Source organism: Nomia melanderi, chromosome 6 (genome assembly GCF_051020985.1).
Source record: "Nomia melanderi isolate GNS246 chromosome 6, iyNomMela1, whole genome shotgun sequence".
NCBI lineage: Eukaryota > Metazoa > Arthropoda > Insecta > Hymenoptera > Halictidae > Nomia > Nomia melanderi.
The window spans coordinates 1,348,405-1,360,813 of NC_135004.1; the positions used below are offsets into that span (position 1 = coordinate 1,348,405).

General features: G+C 43.0%; 2 protein-coding genes across 18 annotated transcripts in view; one reads left to right on the forward strand and one right to left on the reverse strand.

Annotated features, from left to right (window-relative positions):
• Positions 1 to 5,622, forward strand: part of LOC116427642 (uncharacterized) — a 188,695-nt gene extending 183,073 nt beyond the window's left edge. For all 17 annotated transcript variants that reach the window (XM_076368136.1, XM_076368137.1, XM_076368134.1 and 14 more), the window contains 3 exons: positions 1,966 to 2,026; positions 2,883 to 4,216; positions 4,592 to 5,622. In XM_076368136.1, the coding sequence (XP_076224251.1) occupies positions 1,966 to 2,026; positions 2,883 to 4,216; positions 4,592 to 5,005 (1,809 nt within the window). In that variant the 3' untranslated portion in view covers positions 5,006 to 5,622. The remainder of the gene's footprint in view (positions 1 to 1,965; positions 2,027 to 2,882; positions 4,217 to 4,591) is intronic.
• Positions 5,623 to 7,453: 1,831 nt separating this feature from the next.
• GCS2beta (glucosidase 2 subunit beta) lies at positions 7,454 to 11,476 on the reverse strand. The gene is made up of 2 exons (XM_031977650.2): positions 10,390 to 11,476; positions 7,454 to 10,309 (listed from the first exon to the last, which is right to left on the reverse strand). Exons 1-2 carry the CDS (start codon positions 11,291 to 11,293, stop codon positions 9,630 to 9,632), a joined length of 1,584 nt encoding a protein of 527 aa, XP_031833510.2. The 5' UTR covers positions 11,294 to 11,476; the 3' UTR covers positions 7,454 to 9,629.
• Positions 11,477 to 12,409: the final 933 nt, after the last annotated feature.

Here is a 12,409-nt window from a genome sequence, read left to right on the forward strand (position 1 = left end):
TCGTGTGTGGTTATCTCCTCCAGAATTATCCTGTACCATTGTTAGCAACCAGGAATTGAATGTGTTTCGAAAATACGTGTTTGAAACTATTGTGTACCGGTTCTGACTGAAACAGTTACGGAAGATGAAACAAAGTCGTAATTGTTATTAGGTATATTGATTCTGTATTGGTTCTGGAACAGTTATTTTTCGGTTCTGCATTTCTTGACGTCTACATGCGTCACGAGAGTCGCTATTCGAAAAAACTGTTTCAGGTTTCTTGCCAGTGTATCTGCACCTTTGGAGATAAACAAAGAGCCGCTATAGTCTTGTTTACCATGATCTACCACATTCTTTGAATTTATACGATTAAGTTTTTATTCGCACACTGCAGTGCGGTCTGCAGAAGATGCACGACTGACGTCACGAGACAGGTATAGACCACAATGGCAAAATGGATCAGCTAATCGAGTTTTCAATATTTTACGGTTTCGTATGATTCGTATGATTCTAAGGATTCTGATTGTAACCGGGGAGTCACGGCCAGACCTAATAATCAGTATCGAAATGCAGACCCTCCGATCAACGTTAATCGAATCAAATTCTTACTACCCTTAATTCGATTTTACCAATAATTAAGCTGTACATCGTTAACACTGGAACTACCAGATAGGCCAGAATCTCCATTCCCCAATTCTACTTTCACAACTAATGAAAAGAACAGATGTTTCTCTAAGAAATTACTAAAGAAATTTAATCATATGCAAATTAAATTACAAGTCAATTGAAATGCGAATACATACACTCTTTTAGTCTACAGAAAGAAACTAGAAAAGCCTGTCGGGTAGTTCCAGCGTTGATAAGTGACTCGTATAGAAAACGAAGTAGCAAAAATGTTGATCCTTTCCTAAAATAAACACGACAGCTACATATATTCCAGTTACTAAATATAATACACTGGTCCCTAAGTGGTGTCTAGCCCGGTTCGGGTATCGGGCAATCTCGCGTTTCAGCGAGTAAATCGTCGAAAGTGAAGTTTATCAGCGGAACGGCCGGCCGGTGCGATTCGTCGCCAGTCGGTCAAGATAATTCCGGCGGGACAGGCGTGCGAGCAATAGTAGTCCGCCGTGCGCGAATTACGCGACGAGCGATAACAAGGACCGGTTGCGGGCCGCGGGGGGAGCACGCGGTAGCACAAACGAAACCTTTCCCGGCCGAAGAAGTGTCTTTCGAGGCGGCGGCGGCACCTGCAACCGGTTTACGAACGATCGCGGTTAACTGGCCGCCTGCCTCGATCGCGGTTTAATACCGTTAGAACCGACGCGGCGCGCTTCGAACGCCCGCGCCGCGGGGATACAAAGTCCGGCACAAAAAAGAACGAGATCGCGATCGCAACTCGCATTATCGGACAAATCTCGAAATTAATCTGTTAAATAACTTGCAGTTGTTTTGTATATCATGTAGAAATGTCTCAAAAATAAGCATTCTTGAAGATATTAAGAGATATTGCTAATTTCTAGAAGTAATGTCTTAACCCTTTGCGGATGAAGATTGTTTGAAATATACGAAATCTTCAGTAGATGATGCTAAATTATATATCAGTTACTTAAATGATAGGAAAAACAGAAACTATGTGTTGATTTCTTGGTGTTTGAGTAATTAAATCATTTGTTTGCGACTTAGTCTTCGAAACATGAACATTTCATCTTGCCGAAATGTCGACATTCGTCCGCAAAGGGTTAACTTGGTAGTTTTATACTTTTTTTCATAGAACAGCCGACATATTGGTTCAAAGTATTCATCACAGAACAATGCACGATCAATACTCAATTTTTGTGTCAAACCTTTTGAAGAATAATGAACAACCGATGAACGGTCCAACTACCCTCTCCCTTGAAACTGTACCGAGTCGTTGGCAACATATAGAACTGGTCCGCGAGTCGAGCGATGCTAGAGCTAATTGTAACATACTGATTTTTTTCATAGAACCCGAGATCACCGAAGGAGTCGGTTGATCGAGTTGCTCCCGTGGCCAAAGAAGACTTACGTAAGTATTAGCGATCATCGAACCGCGAATCATTATGATTTTAAAGACCATTAATCCTAATGGGACCACGAAATGACTTTGAGTCTCGTTTGAACTTTTTACCTAAATTTTTTTATTGTCTCACATTGCATTTGCAAAAGTTTTTTTGCGCTTTTAAAATTTGGACCCAATAAACAAAAACAATAACATTTTAATCATTCCTTTCATTCTCATGAGTGACTGAGTGTCACATCATGGTATGATTCGTTATAAAAACACGTGGTACGATTAGGATTAAACGTGTCACTTGAATGCATTACGGTGGACTCCCCTATAACGCGGCGAAAAAATTGCGAATACTACTTATACAGTGCGAACTGCTGAGTATTACGCGCAAGCATACATACATTTAAAGATAATGAGAGGAAAATATCTTTATCCAACTTCTAATTAAGAGAAAAATATGCACTTCACGGCTTAACATTTCTTCACTATCGGAAATATCAAGAAATAAGTTCAAACGAGCATCGCTTGAATAGTCCATGGTTTAATCGCTCGAAAATTTGAAAACCTGAAAAATTGAAGAATTTAAAAATTAATTTTTTAAACATTGTACAACAGTTACAATTCAGAGATGTTTGAACTTGCAAAAAATTCGTCCGACAACATATCCCCCTATATGGGGGTATCTTATAACTCGGAATTTAACCCCTGCGTTATACGAGAGTCCATTGTACTCCATACTTAACTAAGATAGCATTTACATTTGAAAAGAGTACCTCGGTAATGCGAGCGTTAACGCAACCGGCTAATCAAATTATCCATTAAACGAAGCGCCTGAGCGACACACTGACCCGATGTTGTCTTCGTCCAACAGCACAGCTAGAAAGCGCGAGCTTGAACCACACGGCGGCCCATCACCGGATTTCTGTGCGGCCGAAGAATCGAAGGCCGCCGAGGCGCATGGCCCCGCAGACGGCGAACACGTCCACGTCGACGATAACGACGATCACGGAGGACTCGTTGGACAGCATGGATCAGCAGCCATCGAGCGTGACAAGCAACGCATCATCGCCCTCGGAGCCGAAAACCGTGGCCGTCACCCGGAAATCGTCGAGCCGGCTGTCGCGTAACTCGGACATCTTCGAGGAGCTGGAATCGAAGCTGCCCAGGAAGCCTCCAAGCCTCGCGTCGCTGTCTCCCGACAGCCTGGACGCGATCAGCGCGTCGGGAACCAGCGTGGACACGAACGAGGAGCAGCCAGAGGCTAAACAGGTCACCAGAAAGCCCTCGAATCGCATGCAGAAGGGCACGGAGATGTTCGAGGAGCTGGAGTCGAAACTGCCGCGCAGGAGGTCCTCTAACCGGCTGTCGAAATCCCCGGACAGCCTGGAAGTAGCCTCCAGCTGGTTCTCCAAGTCGACCGAGGGTTTCGACATGCTGATGGAATACGAGGAGTCCAAGCCGGTGGTCAGGAGGCTGCTGAACCCGATCTCGAAGTCGACCGACCGCGTGTCCAAGTCCTCGGACAGCCTGGAGGCGATCGAGACGCTCACCAGCGACGAGTCGATCGAGCGCAGGAGGAGCAGCTTCGAATTCCGCGGGCGTAGATCGTCGAAGAACATATCAAAATCGTCGGAGAACTTCGACATCCTCGAGCAAACGCTGCAGACTGGGCCGGACACGGTCCAAGAGCTGCAGAAGAGGAGCAGCGGATCCGACATCAATCTAGCCAGGGGTAGGAGGCTGTCGAAGAGCATCTCGAAATCGTCGGAGAGTTTCGACATGAACGAGGTTAGCGAGGCCAAAGACGAGGAGGAGAACGCGAGGGATGGTTGCTTCGGGGAGGTCTGCAGGAGATCGTCAAAGAGGATGTCGTCCGAGAGTTCCGATAACCTGGAGATGGAGGACAGGCTGGAGAACAGGAGGATCAGGAGGACACCGAAGAGAATACCGAGCACCAGTTACGTGGACATCGTGCCCGCCGATGAGCAGGAAGAGGAGAAGAGACCGGTGCCGGTCAGGAAGCCGTCCAGGCTCCAGAAGTCGTCCGAGAGCTCGGAGCTGGGTAGCACAGACACTTTGGACTCCGAGAGGAGAAACAAATCTTCCGAGAGCACGGAGACTCTTGATAGCTTGGAGAGGGACTTGGACCAAGATAGGAAGCAAGAGGAATCCGCCGACACAGTTTCGGATAGACGTGAAAAGAACGTGAGTAGCTTTACGGTTCGTGATGTTATAATGTCGTCTGCAGGGTTTCTGATTGAATTATCTGTTAAAGAAGAACACTGTTCGATTAGAACTGTGGAGATACGATTAAGTATCAAAATACAATATGATAAAGTGTATTGTAGGCTAAGTATGTACAATGTTTCAAAAAGCACTAATTAACAAAACTAATATTATTATAATAACAACTACAAACAACACGAGACTCGACTGACAATCAGTTTGACTTTTCAAGTACCACTCTGTACAACAATTGCACGACGGTGCCGTTTATTATACGATATTTACAGGATATTACTGATTTTCCGTATTCGACGCGAACAGGAATCTAAAAAGTATCTTTTTCTTTTTGAATAGGATTCTTGGAGCAACAAGAACATCGTCGACACAGAACAGATCTCCGTAGCAGACGGAACCGAGGACTCCAGGTCGCTGATCTCGCCGGACAAGTTCTACTGGCGTCAATCGTCGGATTCAAAAGAGAACATCGACATCCACCAGCTGTTGGCTATCACGATAGTCACCAGAATGGCGGACAACGGGAACAACCAGCGCGGCTCGATCTACCCGAAGAAGAAACCGATCACCGGTTCGCAGCCCACCTCACCGGTCGCCAAGCAGGAGGACAACAAGATGATCTTCGACAACCTGCTCGTCAGCAAGAACGACGAGGACCTACAGAACATGCTGAACGGGAACATCTCCGAAGTGTCCACCGACACGAAGAGCTTCAAGGAGAAGCTGATCATGTTCGAGAAGCTTGGCAAATGAGCCGACGCATTCCCGGCGAATCGAATTAAGGAGAAGCGCTTAAACAGAGACCAAACACAACTCAATAAGATCAATTTTAAGAGTTCGAACACACCGATCGAGGCGGCTTGATTCCTTCACCGCTGGCTTGTTCTTCTACGAGCTTCCTTCGTGAATCAAGAACAAGCGAGCACTCGCAGGAATAATCGAAAAACGCGCTCGACCGGTCAGCACGGTCGCGACAACGTTAATATCGTTTGCTGAAACACTTTTGTTTCAATGTTTCCATTGTTTCGAGAAACAAACGATCGCAAAGATAACAGTTCATGCCCATCGAACATGTTCGAAGGTGGTTTGAACTCGTTTTAATCAGGCGCGTTTGTAACGTTGCGTAACGCGTTCACGTCTGCTTCCGTTCTGTTCTGTGACAAAAGTCGCGTGTAGCATCGGTGAAATTACCGGATTCGGTAATGTTAGACCGCACTCACCGTGTTCGCGATTGAACTCTTCTCGCGTAGGAGCCTAGCGTTTCGTGGATCTTGTTGTACAGTAGCTTAGAGGCACAGATAAATGTCGTGTACCGTTCCGTTGTGTAAATAATACGAAATGAATAATTAAACAAAAAAAGATATATATTATATATATATATAATAAAATTTCCTGTCATTGTCGCGAAGCGAGAGAGAACGATTGTGTCTAAATCGAAACGAATACACAGGGTACGAGACGAGAGAACGCTGTCGGGAGACAATTCATATCTGTAGACGTTGTGGTAATCTTTGGAAATTATGCTGCCTTTCCATTCGGTACTTTCTACGTGTGAACTTTCGACGCGCGAAATCGACGGAGAAATTCCGTCGCGGTTGGTCGGTCGGTTGGTCGATCGGAACTGATCGAAGCCGATCGATCCTGCCGAAGTTCAGAGATTATAGCGTGAACCGTTTCACGTTTCATTCTTACGGTGTACGCGACACGCACGCGAGACACGGTTCTTTGATCGTTGTTTGTTGAACCCTGAACGAAAATCGCGAGCCTCCGCGAAGCTGAAGAATAGGTTTTCGAAGGATTGCACGGTGTTTGACCCTAGAAAGACCTAAGCATCGAGACTGAAGATGATCGTACGCGTCCGCGTGACCGTTCTTTTTCCTAGTTTCAGTTCGTCGAGAATGAATATCTTCGCTAAACCGAAAAAGATCCTCCGAAATCCGATCTTGAAGGCATAAATTGACCCTTATGCCATGAAAGTAACGAATTTTCGAAAATTTTTTAATAATCGTGTCCTCCCAGTCTTTCTAGGGTTAAGAGTTTCTTAACCCCGGACACTCGGTATCCATCGACGGTTCCTGGATGTACAGGGTGTCGGAGTTTCTCCCCGCCAAACTGTGCCAGCACGTTTCGCCAGCGAAGATGCAAGGGAAAAACGTAATTTAACGAGTCTTGATGATTTTGTTGCTGCGTTAAACGTGAATAATATGTAGTCCCTACCAATACAGATATATTGATACGATGAAATGTAAGAATCGTTTGTTAAATAAATGAGAGAATGAAAACCATTTAATGTTAATGCTTCAACTGTTGCGTTAGCCATGTACGGATCGCACGATTCTTTGCTTGTGGGTGGACATTCATATCTACGTCGGTGTGTCAAATCAATCTCGATTGGGTCTATAGGGTATACAAGAAAAGCAAAAAAGGCAGATTGAAATCGCTATAATAAATCGTGTCCTTCCAATTTCTATTTAATTAAACGAGTTTCAATTTTAGAAATCTTATTATCAGTCGACTTGTAACTGCGAAGGGTGGAAAAAATATTCAAACGCATCCCTCGAATGATTCTCCGGATACCGAGTGTCTCGCGTGAAAGCAGCTCAAGTCCTAAAAATTGTACAAGTGTCGAAGGCCTCAACTCCGCTTCAAAATCTGAACTTTCGATTCATTTTTTGATAAAGTATTCGATTCTCATCGTGAATATTTCACGTTGAGCTCTTCGTTGTGCGAATGTGGAAGGGAAAGAAAGAAAATAAGGAGGGCTGGATCGTCGTAGGGTGAAAAAGACATTGGAGCGTGTCGTCTCTGTCACGTTGAATACCCCGTGACAGGCACGAGATACTTCTTCTCAGTCTTTTAAGTGCCTTAGCGAAGTACCGAGGAACCGAATTGGCGTAAAACGCGTTTGAATAGGCCGCACGGAAAAAATGTTCATCACCCCCTTATCCCTCTAATACCTTTCTTTATATGTCCTCTCTTTTCTGTATATGTCTATATAGAATCGATTGCAAATGTGTCGAAACCCAAAAAATACCATTGTAGATTGTTAGATTAACGAGACGTAAATAGAGAAAGAAACGAATTAACTATATCGCTATAATGATGTTACAATTGTCCGCATAATTGCGGATGAAAATTACACATAATACAAGGAAGAACAGACCGCTACGTTATTAATGTAAATAAAGCTGCCATCGTGAATTACAGTTCGACAACAGAACTTTATTTCTCTTTAGTGAACCCGCAATTCCGGCGCGGCGGACGCGCCCGACGCGCCTTTAAAAAATTACAAAATACCTTGGTTCATTGATGATGATTCGATACAAGTGGTTTCGTGTTTGTTTCTTTGTTTGTTTTTTTTTTGTATGTTTTTCCTGTCGGTTTAGTTTTAATACAACGTCTCTACTGTTTACATTACACGAACTTATACACACGCGTCCGCACGTAATAGTGGCGACACCAAGAATTTTCACGAAAAAAATGCTCGACCTTCGTAGAGATTCGGTCGCGAGTTCGCGTCTCCTTTTTGTTTTTTAGTTAACGTATATGTATGCGTGTTTACACGTGTGTATGTGTGTGTATGTATGTGTGTGTGTGTGTGTGTGTGTGTGTGTGGTCAGCACGCAACATCGGCCGAATCATGTAGTAAAAAATTTCTCGTAGAAAAAGAGCAGGAATGTATGTGACGGTGACACAATAGATTGGCAATAACCGCGTTTAACGATGATTCTCGTTCGCGCACCGCGGATATATTTAGATCGATTTTATAACAAACTTCACTAACGGCAATTAACACTTTACGGTTCGCTCTGGAACCCCGACGCCATTTTAGTTTGGTACATTTCAATTTCGGAGGTGCTTCATTCCTCTACAGAAATAGTGATATGAGCGTAAGCTACGAAAAATTACCGCCAACCGACATCGTGTTCTTTTTTTTGAGATTTTTCGATAAGATAAAAAGTACTTTCGATTGCAACTGCGTGGCAGCTCTCAACAGATCACAATATTGAAATAACGACAGTGTTATGTCGTCAAGAGACCGCAACGACGGGATAGAATAGGTCAAAAAGGTAAATATTGATACACTCGGTTTCATCGCGATAACTTTATCCGCAAATAAATAGCACACCGATACGGTCTAGATTTCTTTTAGTACATTATTTATTGAAAACAAAGTGCCCGTTTGGAAACGTTAGTAATTTGTCATCTGAAAATAATGCGGTAGTTTCATGATGAAGGGATTTAAACTCTGATGGTCGGCATAGTAACTTATTACAGTAGCGACATGTTATAGAAAAATAATAAAAAAGCTATTTATAGGTTCTAAAAAACTTGACTCATTGGTATTGCGTCATTATTTAGAATGTTAATGGTCGAACCATAAAAAGTATATCTAAAAACTATTGAGTAACGGCAAAAACATGTATGTTTGTTTAAATACTTTTTTTCTTAACAATACCATTTTCCTTCTACTGCATAATTTTTTAATGACAAATTATAATGACTTAAAATCATCTAGACTGTACCGGCACGTTACCGTTTGCTATCTTAAGTTCTTACGAAAAACCCAAGTGTAAAAATACTTGTTTGACCGATTGCAATTGTGACAGCACAGAACCGTCGGCGGACCGCAAAGTGTTAACGCGTTGTTGCCGGTAGATTCCGCGGATTCCGACGACTTTCGGCCGCTTGTTTATTCGGGCAACGCGATCAGGAATTTCTGAGGTGCGAACACGAATAAACAGTTCGCAGACACGATGGAACTCTGTAGTTACGTAAGGCGCAAGGGATGACTAGGCTCGCAGCGACGTTTATCGGCTGTGCTTATCGGTGACGGTAAAAAACATTGTGCTAATCACGATCGTAGAAACTCGTTAAATTAAACGCTTGTACGTTCTTACAATGCTCAGTTAGGAATCGAACAAGTTTATCATTCGTTTAAATGCAACGGCGACCAGAAAGTATCTGAACACTTGCAAATACAAACAACGAAGAGAATACAGAAATTAGACTGGTGATCCAGAGAGACTGTTACAACTAAAAATACAAGCATCTGGCTTATACCAGCCAAACTTAAGTAGCTTTGAGAAAAATTACACAGAGCTCTATTGAATCCTGTTACTTAGAGTGTACATTGTCTAACTGAAAAGACTAACGAAGTATCATGTTCTCGGATCAACTCGTTTGCTTCATTGATTACAAGCGTTGAAATACTTTCGTGTGAACGTTCAAACAGAATAGTAGGAAACAGGACTAATACCGGATTGTTTGACGTGGCCACTATTTATCCTTGCATTGGTTACGCTTTACGTCTCGGAGTTGCACAGTGTTTCGTCTATGTTGTGTTTGTTCGCACAGGTCTATTGTGACACGAAATTTACAATTCATCGTGTGTATCGGAGCTCTCCAAGTTAGGATTACACAGAGCCGGGGTAGAGAATTCCATGAGGTACTCACAACGCATTGGTTCTGTTACTGAGATGAGTTTGTTTTCCTTACCACAACTGAGACTGACCATTGTGGAACGCGCTGGACCATTCCAGCAAGTGAGACCCCTGTCGTACTTCATTTTCGAGTACTTTTGGCCATCGGTTCCCGCCCACTCATTCCAGTGACCCAGAATTATATCGCTACCGCCAGATTTAGACCTCTGCGTCGCTCTTCCGAACATGCATAGGGTGTAGATATACTCCAAGTCTGTGTACTCGAAACATTCTCCATCCAAAGGCGCGAATTCTTGATCTGCGCCATAATCGCGATCCAATTTCTCCTCGAGCTTCCTAATTGCTGTCTGTAAATCACTCACAGATTTCTCTGCGGTCTGAAAATTCTCTCGGGCGGTCGTGGCTTCGTCGATGAGGGCTTGAGTCTCTTCGTCGTATTGAATTCCAGATTCTTCAACCTTTTCTTGATGACCAGCTGCTGCCTCTTCTCCCTCGCTATTATCATCCTCTTCTTTACCTTGTTCCCACAGTTCTTCTCCTTGTTCATGATCTTCCCCTTCCTGTTCGTGGCTCTCTCCTTCTTCCTCTTTCTGATCATCTGGTTTGAACACACCTACAAAATAATAAATGAAATAAAGCTTAGAAATTGGATAAACAGAACAAACATCAGTAACTACACTGTTCATGACCAACCTTGTTCTAACATTAAGAAGGGCTTAATGTATGACCAGGCTGAATCCATGAACTCTTGAAGATTGACTTCCTCCTGGTTGTTTAAGAAATACAGTGCCTCTTCATCTGACACAACACCATCCCTATCTTTGTCGAATGTTACTCTGGTTTTCAACTCCATTATGGTTATAGTACCACTTCCATCTGAATCCAACATTTTAAAGTAGTCCTCAATCTCTGACTCTTGTATTTCTTTCTCCTCTTCTCCTTCTTCTGTAGCAGGTTGCTCTGGTTCAGATGATTTATATTTCTCCAGTGCAGCAGTTTCTCGTTCCTCTGCTTGATTCTTCAAAACCTCCTTTTCTTTTTTAACGAGCACTGCTTCTGAATAGTCAACCCTGAGCTTTACCAGACTACTTTGATAATCATTCTTCAGTTGCTTGCCCTTCGAGATCATCTCTGTCCTTATTTTGTTCCCTTCTCTGACCAATTCCTCTGTCTTCTGTTGTTCAAGCCTAGCTTCCCTACCAAGTTCATTACAATTATTTGCGCACTCCTTACCTGAACCGTATTCGTCGGTGGCATCGCAACAGTCGCATATGCCGTCGTTCACCCAAGTGGAAGGTATGTAACGGGCCTTGTGTCCGGAATTCTCGCAGTAAAAGGAACCATTGGTGCAGGCGGATGTACCCGGCTCGTCGCTGCCGTCGGCACAATCGCAGTAATCATCGTTGACCCGCGAGAAAGGTATCAACAGGCTACCGTCCAGACACTGGAAGTCCTGATCCGGCGAATACAAAGGATTCTTCGCTGTAGGTATGCCACGAATCTGCAGCACCTTGGCGCCGGCTACGTGGCCCAATAGCATCGACAGACTGACCGACAGAACAAACGCGAGGCATACTCCGCGGTCGATCATCGTCATTGTTCTATAATATCCCGGTAAACGTAGTCGAGAATGTACTCACTCACTAACTGTTCGAAATTTTTCCGGTAAAAAACGAACAAGTTTTGAGGTTCGAAACGGTACGAGACACGAGCCAGGACACGCATGCACACACTCGTGCACGTCTACCACACACATGAACTTAAAACAAGTAACCATAGACCACATCTGTGGATGATAGGAGCAAAGGATTGAAGAGAGGATGTAACTCTGCCATATTGTTATACGCAACGACTTTACCTACTGAGTAGAGGCGCGAGTACGCATGAAATTTAAACTTTAGATTGTTTTCTTCGTTAATTTTTTTATTTTATTTTACTTATGGATTATTAGCGAGCTTGTTTAAAAACAGCACTAAAAATGATCCTATCGAGATACATCTTTTTTATGTTGCCTTTATCACAGACGAGGTATAGGGTAGACATGCATTGTAAAATTCTGTCACAAACTCACTGGGATCACGGGATCCCCTTACCACTTTCAAGTCACACTCAACGTTACCGATAATACAAGATTTTAATATACTTCATTTTTGCTATGATTTAGCGGCAACAAATGTATAATACGCGTACATTTAAACCATGAAAGTAGTATTTATTCAACCAAAAAACTAATTAAATAATGTTTATTTACAAACGAGTGAACAAGTGCATGTATTCGTAATTATTTAATGGAATAATTATTAACTCATATTTCGATTATGGTTACGATCTGGTATTTGAATTTTTACGACCTCAAGACGCATCTCGCGTTTTTGTTGTCAGCTTCATTGAGTTTCGTGCCAATTCAACATTCGACAACAATGTAATTTTCAGAGTCGGTAACTTGTACAAATTGGCTTTCGAAACACACAACTTTCATGTTGCAGTCTTCTATAATTCAATAGTTGATCTTTGTAGTTTTTACGGTTTCGGTATTTCGGAACAGAAGACAGAAAACTATATTTGTATGCACAGTTTGTATATATCTTAAGTCTGTGACGTCTGTATGCTACTTTACCATATTTACTACTTGGTCAACTTCGATCACTTTGCTGGATTCAGTTTTCCTATTCGCCGTTTTATAGCCGTAGAGGGCAGAGCAAAATCTCTGATT